The sequence below is a fragment of the Mus caroli genome, unplaced genomic scaffold, assembly GCF_978045245.1.
Source record: "Mus caroli unplaced genomic scaffold, Mus_caroli_1 scaffold_4, whole genome shotgun sequence".
Taxonomy (NCBI): Eukaryota; Metazoa; Chordata; class Mammalia; order Rodentia; family Muridae; genus Mus; species Mus caroli.
The window spans coordinates 68,107,346-68,130,432 of NW_028227259.1; the positions used below are offsets into that span (position 1 = coordinate 68,107,346).

General features: G+C 38.7%; 1 protein-coding gene across 5 annotated transcripts in view; it reads right to left on the reverse strand.

The window, feature by feature from the left end:
- Positions 1–562: 562 nt before the first annotated feature.
- Pds5a (PDS5 cohesin associated factor A) overlaps positions 563–23,087 on the reverse strand; it is an 87,797-nt gene continuing 65,272 nt past the window's right edge. For 2 of the 5 annotated variants that reach the window (XM_085836718.1, XM_085836722.1), the window contains 11 exons: positions 21,762–21,898; positions 19,817–19,940; positions 19,380–19,584; positions 18,938–19,052; positions 15,248–15,380; positions 14,498–14,617; positions 11,895–11,957; positions 10,981–11,126; positions 10,305–10,416; positions 6,560–6,900; positions 563–1,713 (listed from right to left, as the gene is read on the reverse strand). In XM_085836718.1, the coding sequence (XP_085692844.1) occupies positions 1,710–1,713; positions 6,560–6,900; positions 10,305–10,416; positions 10,981–11,126; positions 11,895–11,957; positions 14,498–14,617; positions 15,248–15,380; positions 18,938–19,052; positions 19,380–19,584; positions 19,817–19,940; positions 21,762–21,898 (1,500 nt within the window). In that variant the 3' untranslated portion in view covers positions 563–1,709. Of the gene's footprint in view, positions 1,714–6,555; positions 6,901–10,304; positions 10,417–10,980; positions 11,127–11,894; positions 11,958–14,497; positions 14,618–15,247; positions 15,381–18,937; positions 19,053–19,379; positions 19,585–19,816; positions 19,941–21,761; positions 21,899–23,087 lie in introns of those variants that run through there. The other 3 variants (XM_085836720.1, XM_085836719.1, XM_085836721.1) reach the window with 3 other exon arrangements.

A 23,087-nucleotide genomic window follows, 5' to 3' on the forward strand; every position in this document is an offset into this window, starting at 1 on the left:
ATAGATGCTCTGTCAGCAGATTGGAGGCAACAGGAAGAGCAGGGCTTTTACGCCCTTTCAAGAAATATTGTTTCTATCATTGGTATTCACTGTTCTCTAGCCATCTTCTGACACCTAAACATGTACATGTAAAATACTTAAAAGAAGCCCACCTTTCACCCAGAATCAATTTATAGCCAACTCTCACTTATCTATGAGAACCTAATTGACATACTATCAATGACTTTCATTCTGGAGAGTTGATACTTCAAGTGATTTTACTCATCCCAGCAAGACCAAGTCATAATGCAAACAGAGCAGCAGTCCCACTAGGATTTGGGTACAAGCCAAGCGGCAACAGTGGAGACAGGCAAAACACCTGAGGAGGATAAGAGAAAATTAATTTCAAATGTCTCCTCATTCTTGCACATGTCCATAGTCCTATAAACCGAGCACCTGAGGCACAGTCACTATTTTACATAGATAAGGGAGAGTTGGCTGTAGTCATGTCCTTCTGTGACTTTAGCCCTTTCACATAAAAATTCCTAAGAAAGCAAAGCATGATAAAAAGATAAGACTTACATAAGACATCTAAAAGCATTTATTTTATGCAAAAAATTAAATAGGATTATGTGCACAGAAATACTGTACACATTATCTATGATGAACAATGAATGCCAAGGAATACAATATTGTAACAGTTGTCTGTAAAATAAAAATAAAAACTGAGCCCCAATTATCAGACAAAAATAAAAGGCCTATTTCCCAACAGCATGGTGCCAGACGTCGAGAGCACATCTCTGTTCCTCACAAAGCTGCCAGTGTCCATCTCCTGATATTTCCAAAAAACAAAACAAAACAAACCCTAAAAACAAAACCAACCTTTTTTTACATTAATAATAAAAATCTGGTGACAATTATAAAACCAAATCCCGGACAGTCTTTACTCCCTGAAAACCCAATTATTTCATCATAATCACAGGAGTAAAAACCATTCTAAACTGATATGCCTTATGAAACAATATGTACATTTATTGCAAATTATATTAAACTAAAATGGGAGAAATCATAATATGAAGTGTTTACTACTTGCAGATCAATAATTTTAATTATTTTCTCATTCTGATAAAAATCAGAAAGCAACATTTATAAAATTGCCACATTACTTTTCATAGCAGGGAACAGAAATCTGTACATCTCATTTTTTGCAGAAAAGTAGACAGGCAGAAAGAATAATACATAAGTTTCCAAAAGGAAAACGAAGAAATATGTCATCTGCTCTCTCTTGTAAAGCCTCAGTTCAGTAGACACCTGCTCTCCTGTGTGGCGTGGGGTTCTTGGCTCTAGGATGGACCAGTTCTCAGCATCAGTGAATGAACGCCCTGTTCCTCTCTAAAATGAAATCTGCAGCATGGAAAAAATGGTTACTATGCCTTTAAGTTCCAGGTATGCAGGACCTGGAACCAAGTGTTAAGCAATTTGCTTAATTATTGACTTTTCACAGGAAAAGTCCGGGGGAGGGAAGAACAGAGATGCTCTTAGCCTCTCTAGAGTCTGCTGTACATCTCACCAGAGGACTTAGGCTGTGTAAAAAGGAAGGCTAGCTTCGTTCAGTTTTCAAGGCAGAAAGTGTGTATTTGAAGTGAGCTTCGTTTTCTGTTTGGGGACATTAGAATCCAAGTTTCTACAGAACCTGGACTCTGCTTCCGTTTGGCCTTCATTTTCTCCTTTTACCTTGGGAACAGAAGAACACAAAGTTAGAACCATCTAAGTTTGTGAAATAAAACTTCAGGGGATCATCCATTAAGCTACATAAAACTAAAGACCAATATGCAAGTTTCTGTTCTATAGCCAAGTTCTGTGGTCAGGACTAATCTGTTTAAAATGTTAAAACTGTTCATCTCAAATAACTACAGATTTTCAATCAATTCTTTCAAAAATGAAATTATAGGACAAAATACTATACATTAGGCAGTAAATTTACAAATAACAAGGGTACATTTTGGTGAGAGAGAGGGAGGAGAGGAAGGAGAAAAAGAAGAAAAAAATAAAAACAAAAAAGGAGAAGTCCAGATCCTTGAACTCAAAGACCTACACATAGCATGCTAGGCAGATACGCATCTAAACAAAACTGCTATTCATTACCGAAGAGACATTCTTTAAGTTCAACTTTCCTATAAATACTAAATATGAAGACTGTCCGCCATCGTCTTGCCCATTAGTTGAACGTCTGCTGATCTGCCTCCATCTTGGAGGACTACAGGCATGGTGCCTGATGCCTGCTCTCATGCTGAGGGTCAAGGCGGGATCTCTGTGAATGCTAGGCAAGCATCCAGTGTAGCAGTGTGTGAGCCACCTCCACTGATATTCATTCACTGATATTCTTCCTTAATGGAAGAATCTGGACTGGAGTGTAAGCAAAACATATTAAGAATCAGTGATATTTACTAGTATTTTGTGTTTATGCTTGTCTTTTATTTTTACATTTTAAAATTCATTCTAATGGCTAGAGATAGCTTGGTGAATAAGAGCAGAGGACCCAGGTTTGACATTACAGTTAGTTCTCTTTGCACTATGTGGGATGTGGGGAGGTGGAGTCACAACTCAGTTGTCAAGAGTTGGCAGGAAGTTCCTTTATAGGCTGCGTCATCAGTACCTTGTTTCTGAATTAAAAAAAAAAAAAAAAAGTCTGAGAACTAGCCAGCCTTGAACTCGGAGATCTGCCTGCCTCTGGGTCTCAGGTGTGGGAATAAAGGTGTGAGCCACTCTCACTGACTTTTGTTTCTGGTTTTTGTTTGTTTTTTTTTTTTTAAAGACAGGGTTTTGTGATGTAACTCAGGCTGACCTGGAACTCACAATATTACTTTCAATGCAGAACTTAGTGAACAGTGTGCCTTTAGCTAATAGTTCCAATACACAATAGAAAGTAATTCGACTAAAGAAACATCATCCTGGAGCAATTAAACTTACAGCCAAGACAAACATCTGCTGCTAAGATACTGTTGCTTTACCTGACAGCGGTGCTATAATGGCTGAGTCTTAGAAATGTTCCAGAGGACAAACTATTGTAAATGCAGATTAAAACAAGGAAAGGACACTTACTGGTCCTCATTTACAGAATGCTGTTGGAAAACCCTCCTCTGACCTATGCACACACATGTGCGTACAAATGCATGAATACACATGAACACACACACACACCACAGAGACAAGCACACATGCACTGTAGAATGGCTGAAGAGGTGGCTCATAGATTATGGTACCTCCTGCTCTTCCTGAGGACCTAACTTTACAACCACAGCAGAAGCTTACAAATGCCTGTAACTCCAGCTCCAAGGGATTAGATACTTTAAAAAAAAAAAAAAATTATTGTATATGGGTACACTGTTGCTGTTTTCAGACATACCAGAAGAAGTCGTTGGATTCCATTTCAGACGGTTGTGAGCCATCATGTGGCTGCTGAGAATTGAACTCAGGACGACCTCTGAGTTAGTCAGTGCTCTTAACCGCTGAGCCATCTCTCCAGCCCAATTAGATACTTTTTTTCCTGACATCTGTAGGCACCCCTACATCCCTACATGCATGGCATATAGATAGATACACGCACACAAAATAAACAGAAAATACAAAAACAAACAAACAAACAGCACAAGGTCTAAATGGTTAAGAGACCTGGCTGCTTTACCAAAGGACCCAGGCTCAATTTCCAGAACCCACATGGCAGCTCACAACTGTCTATTACTTTAGGTCCTGGGCATGTGACATTCTCACAGACATACATACAGTCAAACTTCCAATGCACATAATACACAAATAAATTAAAATAAAGTGCATGGTCATCCTTCAGTGCAAGGCCAGGCCAGTTAATGTGAGAATCTGAAATAAAAAAGTAGGGATGGAGAGATGGCTCAGCAACTGAGAGCACTGTGACTGCTCTTCAGAGGTCCTGAGTTCAATTCCAAGCAGCCATATTAATTAAATAAGCTACACAAACAAACAAACCAAAAGAAAACTCTTTCAGGTGAGTAAGGTGACACCTGCTGATGCACTCAGTATTTAGGGTCAGAGTCATTCTAGATCACACAATGAGTTTGAGGGCATTTTCCCCCTAAGTAAAAAGTTGGATATGGTTAGTCATGACTGAAAGTCTAGCATTTGACATGCAGTGAAAGGCAAAGTGCTGTGAATTAGAACCCAGCTTGTCTACAAAGGGATTTCCAAGCTAGCCAGTGCTATAAAGTGAGACTTGATTCAATAAAATAAGTAAAATCAAGAGGGTCAGAAACAATACAAGGAGAAATACAAAACACTGAACACGGACGGTGTAAAAGATATTTCAAAATAACTCACTCAGAAAAGAAACATCTGCAGCTACCACTGTTAGCAGCCTACTGAGGTGGGCAGGATTTATTTGAAATAATGGCCACACTTCCTTATTCCTTCAGTAGGGCTGTACTAATATACTTGCAACAACTTTTCCTATTACTAGTATTATTACTAATATTACACTTACACACACACACACACAAATATATCAGACATTATACCATGTACCCATTATACCAGTGGTTTTCAACTTTCCTAATGCTGTAGCTCTTTAATACAGTTCCTCTTTTCTTGTGATCCCCCATAGTAGTTTGTTACTACTTCATAGCTGTAATGAAGTTACCCGAATGCTGAGGGCCCCGCCCGCCTTACAGGGAACTCATCAGCTTCAGCACTGCTGGTTGTTTATCCACTCTTATGCCTGCCACTCCGCTCTTTCCTTTGGTTCTTTTCACTAAACCTGAAGCTGGGGGCTTTTCTTTCTCTATGTATGCTCTGAAGAAAGCTGGCTTAGAGTCTAGTTTAAAATGGGATTGTGTTAAATTTTTGATGTTTACTTAACAGTTACTAAATCTTCAAAGGACAGTATTTTAGGATCACAACATTGAGCCATCCTGTGTTCAATCCTGCTCCCTCACTGCTTTGAGTTTGAATGCACTAACACACACATGAAGCTCAGCATCACAGAAGTCGTCACTCACAGAAGTCTACTAGCATTTTAACAGGTTCCACAGACCTGAGCTCAAAACGGAAAACTATGAAATGCTAAAAAGAGACGCTGGCCTGAGGACGATGCGTGGGAGACTACATAGCAGCTCTAGGGGAGGGATGTGCTCAAGAATACAGACCCTTACAAATATCACAGGAAATTACCTTCTTTCTCTCTCTACCCTTCTCTGTCTCTCTATCTCTTCTTTTTCAAGTCTTATTTATGTAGGCTAAACTGGCCTCAAACCAGACACGGGTGACCCTGAATTTCTATGTGTCACAGTTAGAAGGTGCTGGGAACAAAGCCTAGGACACTGCGCAATAGGCAAACCATTCTATCAACTGAGATGCATTCTCAGCTCCTATTTTCAGGACTGTATATAATAAACGTAGCAGCATAAAGGCATGGTGGCTCATGTCTATAAACCTAGCACTTGAGTGACCAAACCAAAAAGACTGCCAAGAGTTAAAGGTCAGTTTTGACTAAAATGCGATTTCCAGGACATCATAGTCTAGAATGAGACTGTGTCTCAAAAAACAACAACAACCCAAAAGCAAACAAAGAAAAAAACCAACCAACCAACAACATTTAAAAAAAAAGTACTCACAAGTGCCAACTAGGCATGGTAGCACATGCCTTTAATCCCAGTTCTTAGGAAGGAGAGACAGTTCCAAGGTCAGCATGGTCTACAAAGTGAGTTCTAGGACAAGCACTGCTATAAAGAGAAACCCTATCTCAAAAAGCCAACAACCAACAAAATAAAACAAACAACAAAACAAGAAAATCTATAAATCTCTAAAACATCAATCTGAAATGATTCTGCTTTCCAGAATCAGAGAATAAACAGTCAACTCATATTTTTATGCAGCAAACCATTTTCAGCACACATGTCCGTGGAGTTTTGTACATTCATTCACACCAGACCATCATCACCTAGTTCCACCTTCCCAGCATGCTTAGCTGAAACTTTATACATGCTCCCTAAGGTCTGTCTGTCCCCTTAGTCTCCAAGAGCCACTCCTAAAGAATCCTTAGAGGCTGCGAATCACAGGCCCAGCTGCAGCCCAGCACACATGAGGACAAAGCAGGAGGCCTGCCCTAGATCAAATCAAGGCTTGTCATCATCATCAACAACAACAACAGAAACCAGGAATTTTGTCAACAACAACAAAAATCCTGAATTTTGTCCTTTCAAGACTGGTTTATTTAATTTTGCATAATGCCCTCAAGGTTCATCCATTTCATAGAATTCAGAAGTAATTAAAAACGGGTTTAATTCTTCTCCCCTATCCCTCCCCTCCTTGCCCTCCTTCCCCACTTTTTAAAGACAAAGTCTTGGCTACACAGCCCAGGGTGGTTTTAAACTCATAACCCCCTTTCTGCCTCCAAGGGCTGGGTTACATGTGTGCACCATCACACTCATTTTTTACATTTACTATAGCAATACACATAATGAAGGTGCTTGCTATTTCCGATACAATGGGTAATGTGGGGGAAGCATGCTCCTCCAGACTTTTCCCATTTTAGACAAGATGAGTACATTACCTTTGTAAATCAATTTGTCTCTCTGCTGGAACTGCCTTTTTGGCTCCATCTTGTAGCTTGGGCGCTTTGGCATTCCCTGCCTCCAGACTCTCCTGGCTGCCTGCAGCTCTCTTCCTTCCCTTGCTAACAGGTTTATTTAGATCATCGTTTTTGGTTGCATTGCCCTGAGATTCAGATTTGGGGCGACGTCCTCTCCGGGGTTTGGAAGGAGCAGGAGGTCCTGACTCATCTACTTTCTCGTCTGGCTTTTGGATATTCTCTGCACCAGCTGCTGTTACAATTCTTTTCTTTCCTCTGTCACTGCTGATGTTGCCTTGGGTAGACTGATCAGAATTAATTTCCTAAAAGAGCACAAAAACAAATTTGTAAACATTAATCCCTCAAATGTTATAGTAAAATAGATTATAAATTCAATAATCTTTCCTAAAAGAGCACAAAAACAAATTTGTAAACATAAATCCCTCAAATGTTGTAGTAAAAAAGATTATGAATGAAATAAAGTAAACGGGTAGTTCTTGACTCTGCTGTCTTTCCCTCTGCTGCGGTTTTACAGGTATACATGAAACCTCTGGATATGGCTAAGTTTTGGTTGTGCCGAAAATGCTCTTTGCCTTTCTAGCTCTTAGAAAGTTCTTTAAACATGTCATTACATGTTATTTTGTGTGTGTGCACTTGCAGGGGTTAGCTCGCTCTCTCTGACCATGTGCGACCTGGGACTGAATTCAGATCATCAGGTTAACCGTTGTGAGTGGAGCCATGACAACAACCCCTTGACAGTGCTGTAAAGAGGTTGGAATACTAAGGTTTTTCATTAATTGCTTATATTACACAAAAAAGTAAGCTCCCAGCGGATAAGGCTAGCCGTGCAGCCCACCTTAGTTGTGTGTGGGTATACAGCACAGAAGAGGGGCAGAAAGCACCTATGAACCAAAGGAAGAGGGGGAGTGCTCTCAGCTCTTGAACTCACTGCCCCTATGAGCTCAGTGCACAAGATCAGGCAGACAAGATGAGAGCAGTCGGGTGAGCAGCACTGACTGGATTCAAAAGATTACAAACAAACAAAATGTTCCCCTCCATGAAAGGTAACAGCCTGACCCTTCTGTCTTTCTCGGGCAGACACCCGTGACAGACACACAAACACCAGTAAGACTCACAGACACTCTACTTGATTTTCCATCATATTCTTTAGTTTACTTTGTTTACTAAGGCTATTCTCTGAATTTTCATGAAAGGGATATTTTCATAATGCAACATAGCTTTATTATACTGCCTCTAGAACAAAAGAACCTCTTTTGTTTTCTTATTAGCTGCTGCATTACTGAAGTTTTTTAAAATGTGAAATCTATATTTAACCCATTGTTACTACGCTTTAAAATTTAGCACTAGCCCAAGTATGATTTTACAAGTAACAAGATCCCATGTCATGAAAACAGGTATCATGGGCTTCAGAAAAAGCAGTAACAAGGCAAATGAAATTGGCCTTCTCACAGGAACTTTAGGAACAAATTATAATTTTAATTGTTCTAATTCTATTTAATTAAAGCAAAGAGAAGCTTGACTTGACATACACTATAACCCCAGTATGTGGAAGGATGTGGCAGGAAATGGCTATAAATTTGAGGCCAGCATCAGTTACAAAGCCAAGTACCAGATAAGCCCAGATTACATATTGAGACAACAAAGCAAAAAAAAAAAAAAAAAAAAAAAAAAAAAAAAATCAACAACCAACAAAAAAACCCAACAAATAGAAGAGAATGGTCATTGTGCAAGAAAAAAAAAAATTCATCTTTTCAAAATTTCATTTTTCCCAGAAAAACATCTCCAGAATGGGTGGGGCTTACTTGAAATCTCTCTTCAAGGATGGGCATCCAAGTGCTTCCCTAAAGTAGTCCACAGAAACCGCACCCAACAACTCATAATGGCTCAGAAAAGGACTAGACATTAAGTAATTTGAAGAAACAGGGAGATTCCTGGGGAAAACAACCTCTGTCAGTCACACAGTCAATGTTTTTATTAACTGGGGACTTAGAGCCCTAGACCTGGGTAGGTCCTCTATGGCTGAGCTAAGCCCAAACCCAAGCAATATGGCAACTGATGTGTAACTTCAACACTTGGGAGGCTGGGGCACAAAGATTTCAGGTTTGAAGTCAATCTTGGCTATAAAGCAGATAGACCCATAAGGCCACATTCACTTATGCAAATTAGGTGCACATGCATGTGTAAGGAAACCAAGTAATTAGGAAGATAAATGTGGAGGGAGACAGTTCTGATAATGTCTCTCACCTGAATCCATGTGGTGTGAGTTCTTTGAGCATTCATCTTTATGTTACTATGTGACACACAGAGCAAATACAATGAGTTTTTTGTAAATATGCACAGCTAAGTTGGATGTAGTGGCATGTACCTATACCCTTAGCATTTGAGAGAGTGAGGCATGAAGATGGCCTGAACTCAAGGACTTGAAATAGTAAGGACCTGGGCAGTTGGGACTCTGTCTCAATAAAATCCTTCACCAAGACAAGTAATAATGAGGCCATGAATGTACTACATCTGACTACTGTAAGTATATATGACCCAATGTCTATAGCAGTGTATGTAGCTTCAGCTTCTTTATGCCCAGCCTACTTAACTATATAGGGATCCCATAGTAAGCAGACTTATTTCTTTCTGTACTGCAAAGAATTATGGCAGTGAGACAGTCCTGATTTTTGTCTAGTAATATGTTATTTCAAGCCATTCCTACTTGTAGTAGGAGATGAGCTACTTCTCATTAAACAAGTTAACAGAAAGTTAATGAAGGCAGGCAATCTAAATCAATTCAAGTCAACGAGCGGCAGAGCACATACAAGATCTGACTCATCTGATATTGTTTCGCTTCACTGCTTTCTTCCCTGTGAAGAAGACTGGGAAGGAATGGGAGTGGGGCTCCATGAGCTAGTGTAGGGCTTAGAGTACTTGTTATTTTGCTGACCCTGGGAAATGCCAGTTCCAGAAGACCTGAGAGCCTGTTCTCATCACTGTGGGCACTCGTCACACATGTGGTTCACTGGCATACGCAGCAAAACAATCACACACATAAAACAAGATTAAATCTTTTAAAAAAGGAAGAAAGAAGATGAGGAGGTGGGGACCAATGCTTCTGAGGAGGACCCAGGTTCATTCCTAGCACCAACATGGCAGCTCACAACCACAAATTCAAACCCCCAGGGATCCAAATTCTTCTCCTGGCTTCCACAAAAACTGCAAGTCATTCATACATACATACTGGGTAACACACGATGGATGGATGGATGGATGGATGGACAGACGGACTAATGGAAAGTGAATGGGTGAGCTGGATGTTCCAGTTTGAACGTCATGGTAGAACATGTCTGTCATGCCAGCTATCTGGTGGCAGGAGGGTCAGGAGTTAGAAGCCCCTGTGGCCACAGGAAGACTGAGGACATGACTCGGCACTGCTGACACTGAGTTCCATTCCCAGAACATAAGCCAGAAAAGTTTATTGAATGGCAAGCATCTGTAAGCCTGGGTCCAGCCAGCCTCGAGTAAGTTGAGCAGTACAAACCACAAGAGACTTTGCCTCAACAACATGGAAGGAGAGAAATGACTCCTTAACATTATCCTTTGCTGTGTAGGAAAGGAACTTGGGTCCTCTGAAATATCAGCGAGTACATAACTGCTGAGCCATATCCCCAGCCCTGTCTTGTGCAAATTTCAGAGATATAAACAATGGAATAACATTTACCTTATTCTTTACAGTATCAATATTCTTTACAGGTGTGACAGAAATTATTCTCACAGGATTCTCCTCATTTTCACTAACTCCAGTTTCTGACGCCTCTGAACTCTGTTCCCTACTAGAAAGACAGACAAATAAACAAACAAAAACAAAACCAAGGCCTTTGAATTTCAGAAATGAAATAATCGATTTTATTTATTGATCGGTTATATTACTATATATCCACTTGCCTGAAATTCCTCACTGGTGTTCTAGAATGTATTTTGGGGAGTGTGCTATGTAATGTGGCATTTAGGATTGTAATTCCAGTATTCTAGAGGCTGAGGCAAGAGGCCTGCCACAAGCACATAGACTGACCCATAACAAGGCACTGGATCAAAAAGCACTCTTTAAGCAAGGTATAGAGATGTGCACCTTGAATCCCAGCACCCAAGAAGCAGACGCAGAGGCAGGTGAATCTGAGGCCAACCTAGCCTAAATATCAAGTTACGTGGTGAGACCCTGTCTCAGGAAACATACACTACACTCTTGAGTCTCATTAAAAAACCCCTAATCACATGAATATTATAATACTTTTACATAAGTCCATCCTATGATCCAGTGCCTTGAAAATAAGTTGAAATATTATGCCAAGCAAGCAGTGAGCAAGAAAACAAGATGTATTCAGAGAAAAACAAATTGCCTTGAACGACTTCCGGCTGAAGGACTCAGCTCTGAATTGGCGTTAATATTGCTTCCAGTCTCTGTGCCGGCGCTTCTAACATAAGGCTTCCTTCCTGTTGCTGATAAAGGCTTGTTCACTGTACCTAATACTCCAGTAGGCTTTGGCTGAAGAAAAAAAAAAAAAAAGAAAGAAAAGAAAAACCACACACTTGTTATTTCACACCTAAAGGGAAGAAATATGAAAAATTTTAGAGAGCTAAGATGTGTGCTTTAATGTTAAGTCGTTCTGTTCGAGGAGTGTTATCTGAAATGATAATTCTGAAAACAAAACAAAACAACTATGGTTCTTTTAATAAAAGCAAAAGCAAATCCATTAACTTCACTTAAGGCAATACTACTATCTCATTGTTTTTTATCTGTTATTTCTTAATTGAAACAAAATATACCTCCAAAACACAGAAACTAACGACACACTTAACTTAGAAGTAGACTATTGAATACATACTTTTGTATCACCTCACTTTTATGAAATACAATCTTCTGATCGTTTTAGCCTTTCATATTAATCTCTTTATTCTCCTCCCCTGAGACTCTCCATGTAGCCCTCACTGACTCTGTAGACCAGGCTGGCATTGAACTGACAGAGATAAATCTACCTTCCTGAGTGCTGGGATTAAATTCATGAGTCACCAACACCTGGCTTGTTTGTCTTTCTGATCTACTTCTATTACTTATGAAAATCTGCCCTAGATGAATTTTAAATGAATTTGAGCTTCTCACTACTTTAAGACTAAGTGGCAATTGTGAACAGTGGTTAATTGCAGAAAAGATCTGAGAATACCAACACACAATGCTTCCCCACAAACCTGGGGGCAGAAAGCAGAAAAAACACACATTAAACAAAATCCCCAAGCAATTATGTATATACAGTACCTTTCCTGTTAACAGAAGAACTCTTGTCTCTTCTGAAATATAGCTTTTGTCATTACAGAAGTCCTATAAAAAAAAAAAAAAAAAAAAGAACAACAACAAAACCAAGCAAAGGTAGCAGTGTTATCATCTCCGTGTTTCCAGGCTCTGTGCTGCAAGGCCGTGCACTCTGCTCACACAAGGTTAAGACTAGACAAAGGCAGGAGGTGTACTTTCCACTCCATTGTGGCACTACTATACAGAGAACTGCATAGCCTTGGCAAGAACTTTCTAGAGACATGATATCCTTGACTTTTTAATTCATTATTTTATTCCTTTTGAAACATGGTTTCTTTCTATAGCCCTGGCTGTCCTAGAATTGACTATGTAGATCAGATAGGCCTCAAACTCACTGTTGTGCCTTCAATGTGCTGGGAATAAAGGAATGGGACTCCAAACCAGCAACACCTCTTTTATTTTTATGTATATGAGTATTTTGCCTCCATCTGTATTAAGTGCACCTTGAGTTAATTGTGCCTGAGAAAAAATCACTTAAATAAACTTCATTCCTAGTTTTTCATATTGTCCAAAGTATGATTGCCACCCTCTATTATAAAATCTACTTTTCAGCTGATAAAATCAACAATATTTATTCACTGACACCTTAAATTTATATTTTTCAGGCAGTCTCCTGTAAATCAGATGTAGGGTTTCAGATCCTTCTGCCATACCATGCCAGGCTTATCCTAGGCACTTATATTCATTAAACAATTTCATAATGCATTTCAATGATAGGAATTGGGAAGCTGAGTGCCTGCCATCTTAAGTAACAATATTCTGAGGTGAGTAGAGTTGATTTCCTTTATTCCTAGTGCTGGGAGGCAGAGGCAGAGGCTCTCCTATGGGAGGCTCCTGAGCTCTAATGACCATGTGTCAAAAGCAGATACTTAGTTTTTAGAACTTGAATATCTATAAAAGACAAACTCAGTACAACTACAACAACAAACATTCCTTGACACTAGTGATACCAATTAGTTAATAAACAAGTTCAATCAACTGTGAATACTGATGTCTTGCTGAATTATGTCAAAAATCTAAGCTTTTAGGGGGTAGGAGTAAGAAGGAACCCTGGTGGACTTGGAGCTAGATAGGTAGACTAGGTCAGTCTTCCTGACCCCAGTGTTGGGATTAAAGTTGTGCACCACCATACAAAACATCTGATGATTCTCCATTCTCCTTACTAAATATTCTGGGCATGACAAATAAAGTACAATAGTGTCACGAATATCCGTACCAATACCAATACACCATCACTTGGGAGGCTGAAGCAGTAAGATCACTCGCCATCAGGAGACAAGATCACCCTTGGCAATACAACAAGACCTAATCTAGGGAAAAACAGGTGGGCAGTAGGGTGCAGTGGACTGGTTTACTAATGTCATTTAAAAAATTATATAGCCGGGCGTGGTGGCGCACGCCTTTAATCCCAGCACTCGGGAGGCAGAGGCAGGCGGATTTCTGAGTTCGAGGCCAGCCTGGTCTACAGAGTGAGTGCCAGGACAGCCAGAGCTACACAGAGAAACCCTGTCTCGAAAAACCAAAAAATAAAAAAAAATAAAAAATTATATAAAGTACATTGTACACTTGCATGACAACTTCTTCATGTAGCAAGGTATAAGAAAGTGTGTCTGCCCGTAGTTGTTGAGAGCCCTGAACAAGTGGCTTAAATGTGCCAAGAGTTGAGCTGCATTCTGTTTCTCTCTCTGTGCTTTGTTCCCTGCACCCTGAGGATCTTGTTATGTGTATTTAGCCTGAGCTCCTTAGTGAAAGCTAGGACTAAAAATGTTTGCCATCATGCCCATTTTACCAAAAAAAATTAATTAATTAATTAATTAATTAAACATTTAAAATTCTGAACATCCAATTTTACTTAATTTGCTTATAAAAAACCTATGTAAGCCTGGTGCTCTAGTGTTAGACCTTACTAGATTAAAAGCAATGTTAGAAAACAAGTAAGAAAGCGGCATATAATGAAAGAAAAACTGGGCAGACAAGATGGCTCAGTAGGTGGGGTTGTTTGTTAGAGGCCTTCATCTTGAGTCTGGTTCCTGAAACCCACATGGGGGAAGGAAGGCTGACTCAAATTGTTCATTAACTAACATTTATTTAATAGATTCAAGTGAGAACTACAAATACCCTAATATCATTTCTTCCTTTCCATCTGCCCACCCACCCATCCTCTGGCCTTCTGAGTGCTGCCACCCCACTGTGCAGCACAGCACGCCTGGCCTGAGTGCACTGCACAAAGGAGCTCAGGCTGGAGCTTCTTGCCCAGCACATACAAGGCCCAGGGTGTAATTGGCAGAACACACAGAAACATAATTAAAAACAAACACACACCACAAGTAGTATTTATTTTTAATAAAAAAAGGATAAATTTTAAAATCTACTATGCAGAATTAACATCAGAACAGTAACAGAAAGTTAACCTGTCTTCCATTCCTCAGTAAGTTTAGAGGTTTTATTTTTTTTACTCTGACCTTAAAACTATCCAATATTCGTCACCAGTACTAACTGAAATTTAAATCACTTTTACTATGACAGAGAAATTATGTGAGGAAAATTACCTTTTCAGGCTGTGTAAAGAACTTCATTGGGAGGACTGGGTCCTTTGGTGAGTCTGCATTGCACAAAGCACTTTTACTATTTATAACACACAGAGCCACGTCACAAACCGTATAAAGTTTCTAAAGAGTGAGAAAAAAAATTACATAACAATCAAAGCACCAATCCCATCACAGGTATAATCTGAAGTTGTAAAATACAAATGACTACTTGCTTGTTAACATTCCATTTCTGCTCAGTATTCTTAGATTCCCAGTAAAAGTATCCATTTTCTCTCCCTAGAAAGAAGTTTCTACCAGAAAGTGCCATCTGTTTTATCAGTATTTGTCTTCCTGTCTTAAGTCTTAATGCCTTTCTAGAAGGTTAAAGGTTTCCAGAAAATGAAATTTTGCCAGTCTAGGCATTAGAAAGAGATTCAAAATCAGGGATGGAGATAAGGCTTAACAGCACTTGTTTCTTCAGTAGATATTGTGAGTTTAGTTACCTACACCAACATGGTACTCACAACCAGCCATAACTCCATTTCTATCTAGGCCCTCTACTGACCTCTATGGGCACCACACACTTGGCACACATTCACACATGCAAACCACTCATAGACACACACACATACAAAAACAAAACAACAAAAAAACCCTGAAAAAAAATTAAGTTGCATGAATATATTCTAATAAACACTGTAATTTAAACTATGATATACTTGTGGAGGAAAAGCATGGGTTGGTGTATTCCCTGTGTATCCATTGCCTTACTTCATTTGTCTTGGATTCATCGGGAGACTGGGCGTCTCTGGTTAGCTTGATATTCTCTGCCATCTTTTTCATGAATGCATGGCTGTTGTTTTCATTCTTTGTCATTAAGACTTCAAGCATAAACCACAGGCACCTAAGGAGAAAATACATTAAAAAGGATAAATGAAGATGATTTTTTTCTCAATGGATTAAGTCTTCAATGAAAAGTTTGGCTGTCAGCATAAAAGAATATCAAAACAGTAATATACCATTTTATTAATGGTATCGATTTTAAGTAGTTTTTTTTTTTTAAAAGATATGGTCTCTTGTAACATGCTGGCTCATTGTGTAGTTCGAACTCATCTTTCATTGAGTGTTAGGATTACAGGTATACTATATCTGGCTCAAGAGGAAAAAGTCACAAAATATTTAAAATAAAACTGCTTGGTTTCCGTCCAGTTTCCAGCATGATTTACATATAAGAGCACCTGCTTCTCACCGCTGGAAGGGTAGAATGAATTTGGTAAAATTATCTGAGGGCCTAGGCAGAAAGCCTTAAGTTTCTTCTCACAAACTAGGCATGATGGTGCACACCTAAAAGGTGCAGATTCATGGTCAGCCTCACTACCCAGCTGACAGGAAGGAGCCCAGGCTGGGCTAAACTAAGCTAGTGTAAGAGCGCAGGTCAAAGTGTGAAGTTGGCAGAGTTCTATTTAGATGAGAATGGGCTGTAAACAAACCAGTGAAGCATCACCCTCCACCAGATTTCATCCACGAGAGAGATCACGTACCGCAAGGTTTCAATAAAAACATGGAGTCACTATAATTTTTACACTTCTATAAAACACAAGTGACATAAATGTAGCAGGCCTCATGTATGCAACTGTGTGTGAATGCAGCATTATTTGAACAAGTACGTTGAACTGAACAGTGGTGACAACGCTGGAGTAGTGCACTGCATAAGGCTGAGGCCCTCAGTATGCTAAAGTAGACAGTTACTAATTCCATTAATTCTCTGGGGTTCAGAATCCCCTATCCTATTAACTCCTAAGATTCCTGATCCTTTACAAAGACCAACAGCATGAGAATTACTGTTAGAAAGGAGATGATGAGGAAGTATTCTCTCTGCCGTAAGAGTATGAGACTTATTCCTTTTACAAGGTTTTTTTTTTCTTTCTATTTTCTTTTCTTTTTCTTTTTTAAAAAGGGATGGGGGGTAAGATTTTAAATATGGGCTGGAGAGATGGCTCAGCACCATCAGCACTGACTGCTCTTCTGGAAGTCCTGAATTCAATTCTCAATAACCACATGGGTGGTTCACAACTACCTGTAATGAGATCTGATGTCCTCTTCTAGTGTGCCTGAAGAGAGCAATGGTGTACTCAAATACATTAAATAAATAAATAAATCTTTTAAAAAAATTTAAAATATAGTCAGGTATTGGTGGTGCACACCTTTAGTCCTAGCACTTGGGAGGTAAAGGCAGGCAGATGTTCAAGTTCAAGGTTAGCCTGGTCCAGAGAAACAATGTCTCAGTAAAATAGAAAGAAAGAAAGAAAGAAAGAAAGAAAGAAAGAAAGAAAGAAAGAAAGAAAGAAAGAAAGAAAGAAAGAAAGAAAGAAAGAAAGGGAGGGAGGGGAGGGGAGGGGAGGGGAGGGGAGGGGAGGGGAGGGGAGGGGAGGGGAGGGGAGGGGAGGGGAGGGGAGGGGAGGGGAGGGGAGGGGAGGGGAGGAGAGGGGAGGAGAGGAGGAGAGGAGAGGAGGAGGAGAGGAGAAGAAAGAGAAGAGAAGAAAGAGAAGAGAAGAGAAGAGAAGAGAAGAGAAGAGAAGAGAAGAGAAGAGAAGAGAAGAGAAGAAAAGAAAGAGAGAGGGGGGGGAGGGAGGGAGAGAACCTCTGTAACAATCTAGTATAGATTTATACTTCAAATTGAAAATGCTAGTAAGGTCTAGTATAAAAAAGTATATATACTTTGCATATATGTATATAAAATATATAAAACATATGGACAGGTTAATTTTTTTGTGTAAAGTTAGAATATGTTGAAAACTTAAATGTCATTTACACATGTATGTTTTGCTTGTTTTTAGTTTTCTGAGATAGTATCTTGTTCAGAATGGGTTTGAATTCTATTTTTTTGTTTCTCTGTTTAGTCCTTACTGTCCTGGAACTCACTCTGAAGACCAGGTTGGACTCAAATGCAGAAATCCACCTGCCTCTGTCTCTCAAGTGCTGGGATTAAAGGCGTATGCCGCCACTGCCTGGTGGCTTTGAACTCTTAACCCTAATGCCTCAGCATTATTGTATTTATTGTATTCCTCAAAGCACATTTTTCTTAACAAATCTTTTCACTGAGTTCCCTGAAATATAAGATTTTGAGAAACCTAATGGTCCCAACATGCCTTGTTTCAACTCACAAGCCACTGTGACTATCGGCCTATAATACCAGCTACAAGGAGCCAAAACTTATTTTTTAATGTAGGTTTAATTTCATACATTTTACAAATGGAGGTACTATTACTATGGTGACAACACTGAACAGATGATGAACTAACAAGCCAATAGTTAAAGGTAATATAGAACATCTTTTCTGTTAAAATTCTGACAGCATTTAAGTGACCAAAGTGGTAAGAGACAGATGAATCTCCAGTTCAATTTAGGAGTAAGATTTGCTTACTGACATGTAAAAATGTAATACAAACAAGTGATACTAATTTACAAATGCAAAACAAAATCTAGCAATGGTCCTACACAGAAGTGGCTCGGTGTTTAAGGGAAATGGTCGTTCTTCCTGAAGACCCACGTTCCACTCCCAGATCCTACATGGCAGGTGCCAACTATCACCAGGGAATTCAACACCCTCTTCTGACCTTCACAGGCACTAAGAATATACACGCATTCTCCCATGAAAGCATGAAGGACAATGGGGAAAGAACACATTGCTACAAAGTTTCTTAAAGCTCTTTAGACAAAATTCTGAGCCTTCTTTAATCCTTTCTTCCTACAGTCTATATGAAACACACCTAGAGATAAGAACGTACTCGGGTAATGAGCTCGTCTGAGACTACAATGATGACATTTCCCGCTCCCCTTATCCCCTCAGCTCTGCCCACATGCTAACCACTCCTTGTTCTCTTTCAAATGTAGGATCATTTTTTTACTGTGCATGTAAAGATTGTTTTTAACCCCTTGGACTTATGAGATATGGTCTCCAGTAATCCAGACTGGCCCTGAATCTGACTCTTCTGCTTCTACTTTCAAGTGGTAGGATCATAGGTACATGCTGGAATCCTTGGTTTGGGTGGGGCTGGGGCTCTAACTCAGAGCCCCATGCATACTAGGTAAAGTACCAACTGAACCATATCCACAGTACTAAAGATTATTGTTAAGGAAAGATGTGGTTCTATTAAAAAAAAAAAGTTATACAAATGAATAAATAAAATTCTTAATCCATGAGGAGAAATTTTCATCACAGTTTTATAAATTACCAAACTAAAAGGCAACCCCCCCCACACAAAATATCTTATTAATCTATTTCAATATTAGATAAGTGTAAGCAATAAACAGAGGGCTAAGAATAGTTCTGAAAAAAATTTAAAAACTTAACAGTAAATTAAAAATTTCAGAATCATAAGAAAAATTACAATGAGAATAATAATAATATAAAAAAAATTGAGCGAACAGTTTGTAGAATTGCTGAAACACATGACTTACTCTTTTATATCACGAAGTTGATCAACATCTTGTGACCGTGTGAAATCGGGATCATGGGCTAGGAGGTGAATCATGTATGGGACCACATATTCAGGCAGCAGTGACAATAATTTCTCTAAAGGAAAACATCGAAGTTAAGAAAAACAGATTTGATAACTGCTGTCCTTGTCTGAGTTCTAACCGTTTGCTTCTATCTCCCTTAGCTATTACACAGCACATGACTGGGAAAGTTAGGTTACTGTAGACACTCTAACATCTGAGTGATGGACACATACTAAAGCACACTGATGACTACACGAGGAAACACAACTACCCAAACATTTCAGTTTCTACATATGCTACAACTCTGATAACACTGTATAAAGTTAAACATTTCAGCATAAACTCCAGTAGAAATGCACGCGGCCCTCTGTGAGACACACTGTGACTATCCAGGACATACCAGTGGCCATGGGGTTCTGTTTGATGTACTCCCTGCGGATGCTAATGTTCTTTAACAAACACTGCCGAGCGTGTGCTCTCCTCTCCTTCACGGGGTCTTTGGCACACAAAGCAAAGATCGCCATATACTCCAGTGGGAGAAGCAACTTCACAAGTGCCTTATGAAGCTTCTGGGCAAATATCTGCCTTACTTGGTAGCACTCATCCTGCATCAGCACAAAAACAAAGATACACAAGATGGGTAAAAACTTGTACACATTCAAATGCACACACATGCACCTTCTTTGGTAAAAAATTAATGACGGTTATGTTATATTGGAGGGATGGAAACAACAATCTCTTTTGTGTGTATATTCATATATCAAATGCATCTGTATTCAAAGAAAAGTAAATACAATCAAACTGAAGACTAGGATTTGAAATAAGTTTTCCACTTACATTAATAACCAGTGCACAGAGCTGAAACTGTTCTGGGGTAATAATTTCATGGTAGCAAGGTTCCTGAGCAAGCTTCATTATGGCACTACCAGCAGCTAATCGCAAGCGAGACATATCAGATTTACTATAAATAAACAAAGAGAAATGAACATTTCCTATAACCTTTTACACATAAAATTCTGATGGCTTTTTGAGTGTGAGATTGGCAGTAGGTAACTCACTGTGCAAACAAAGGCAGTTACTATTGTGTTTATTGCTTTGTTATTGTTAAGGGACTTGTGTTTATTGACTAAACAGAGGAAAAGCCCCAGTCCCTGAGGTGCATGGCTAAGCTCTGCCTCCACCTTCTCGCCCACCACGCAGGTTGCTTTATTCTACTATCAAACCACTAACAGTACTAAGAAAAGCCACATTCATCACAGTCTGTATTCCCTATTCACATGCATTGCGGAACACTGACTTAAACAACCCAATCATCATGTGAAATCTAGTTTGAACATCATATCCATTTATACCCATAATTTAGACTCTACATTAATCGTACACATTTTTATGAATGTCAGTGTAACAATTTAAAAGAAATGCTCATAGAGATTAGAATATGGTTATATGTGTATCTTAAAGGACTTTTATCAAGTTTCAAAAATGTGGATGAATCAGAATTAACAGGACAGATATAAACTATTCTACCGTCCTAAAAAGATGGAACCAACTCCTAAGGAGAACAAGGACAGAATTCATTTTATTTCCCAGTGAGCAAGCAAAAATTAAGTTTAGACTGCATTAGAACAACAAATAGTTAAGCATTTTTTAAGCATTTTTTTCTAAGTCAAGTGATAATAGTATTTAGCCTTCAACTGCATCGTGAATTGTGCACTAAGTCTCACCAAGTTGTAAGACTTCTATACAAAGCAGTTCAGTACACAGTTAAGATATGCTAAATAAGAAATTACTGCCAACCCAATTTTAATCATTTTGTTGCTATAAAACTGTTGGCTTACTCAACTTAAAAATGTTGGGTTTCATTTACTTTTTGCATATCTCTTCAATTTATCAAAGCATTAAGCATAATGAACTATAACTATGTATCTCTTCAAGTAGATTTTTTTAGAGGAAATAATTAATGTTATCTTTAAATAACGCAATGGTACCAAGTACCTAACAGTACTCAATAACTACTAAATGCATGAAAACAAGATTTTGTGTCCTCTCACATAAATTTAAGTAGAAATCATGATTTAACACTGCTGATGCTCTGGATGTCAAGTATTTGAAAATAAACAAGGGACTTGACAATTTCTTCATGTAAGAAACAAAAAGGAGCTGGGCGTGGTGGCTCATGCCTTTAATCCCAGCAGCACTCAGGAGGCAGAGGCAGGTGGATTTCTGAGTTCGAGGCCAGCCTGGTCTACAAAGTGAGTTCCAGGACAGCCAGGGCTACACAGAGAAACCCTGTCTCAAAAAAAAAAAAAAAAAAAAAAGAAACAAACAAACAAACAAGCAAACAGACAAAAAGGAGACAGTAATTTCACTACACTGAAAAGTAGAAATTATCAATGTTTTCCTTTTTGCTTGTATAAAGATTCCTTCAAACTGCCAGAAGGCTTCTCCTGCCCCATTTTTTGAGCAAACACTGAGTTGTTCTATTTGTTCAATCATATTATGGGGTGATCTGATTCTGCTACACTTTTCATAGTGTTACAGAGTAGAAATTCAACAATAATTTCTTATACAGCAAATATGGATTTTAGTAACACTGAGCTGATTTAAAATAAAAATCTATTAGCAGAAGTTCATAGTTTTTGGAAATGACAAAAATATACCAATAGTCTTCAATGTATTCAAGAGAGATAAACCCACAGCTTACGGTGCAATTAAAACACTCAATACTAGGCAACTCTTACCCCATCCTAGGTGCAAGGCAAGTGGGAAGAGGAGAGCTCACCTGATCCTCTTTTGCTCTGTCAGGTCGCCCTCACTAACCAGCATCGCTGATAATAACCGAAGAGTTGAGTTGGCAGATTTAGACTGGTTGTTTTTCATACCCAACAGCCACCTTACCAGAAGTTTAATTGCCTGTACCTATAAAATATTAACATGCTAAAAAAAGAAAGCAACTTAAAATTCTAACTAAAGAGAAGACTAATTTAAATTAACTTGTTTAATAAAACTATTCATCCTAATCAGTGGAAATTTATTACCCAAAGCACTGGGAAAAGACAAGCAGCAATAAGAATATTACTTCCTATTCACCTCTACACACACTGTAGAGCACCACACAGCTCTTACGCAGTTGCTCCCACAGTCTCTGCTCTCCGCACACCTCATCATGGCTAATGCTATCACTAGGCAATTATCACAAAGACAAGCACAGTCCCCTCCACCCAATGTGTAAAAATTCCACAGCTGTGCATGCTCTTACTTCCAACAGAGAAAGCAAAAGATATCCATTCCATGACTGATAACTCAGTCAAGTCTTGTTACCCAGATTTTTGATATAAGAAGACTTTTGTAATTACTGAAAAACATACAACTAAAAAAAATATTTAAACTACTAATTTCTAGATATTAGATAGGTGTGAGGAGGAAGAAATAGGTGCTAACTGGTACAGCAACATACATGTATAGATGGAGTAACTTTTATTTATTCATTTGTTTACTTATTGTTTGGGTTTGTTTGTATAAAGACAGTGAGTCTCTACAAAGCTCTGGCTTTCCTGGAAATCACTATGTAGACAAGGCTGGCCTACAGATCCAACTGCCTGTGCCTCCTGAGGGCTGTCATTAAAGACATGCACCAACAGCTGGCTAAGATCACAATTAATAATTACATTTTAACAATGACTATATTTCAAAGTAGCAAGTAGAGATAACTATGGACATTTTCAATAAAAAGAATGATATATACTAACTTTTCTGATCTAATCATTATAGATTTTAATTTAACTCCAGAAGTCTCCAGTATCTTCAAAACTCTTCAAAAACTTAAAAATAGCCAATATGCTGTTAAAAACAATTATTTAGATAAAATATTATAGTACCAGAAAACTATCGAATATGTAAAGTCTGGTACATTTTAAATTATCTCAACAAAAACATTGGGGCTTAGGTAATTATTTGTGGCCTTAATTATCTGAAAGATTGCTATCAATATATATGAAGAGCTAAAGACCTAGATATTATTTCATATATTTACTGACAATCTGACAAAAATCAGACAAAAATATATGACTAAGAAAGTAATATAGAGGCTCATATACTTAAGTGTACT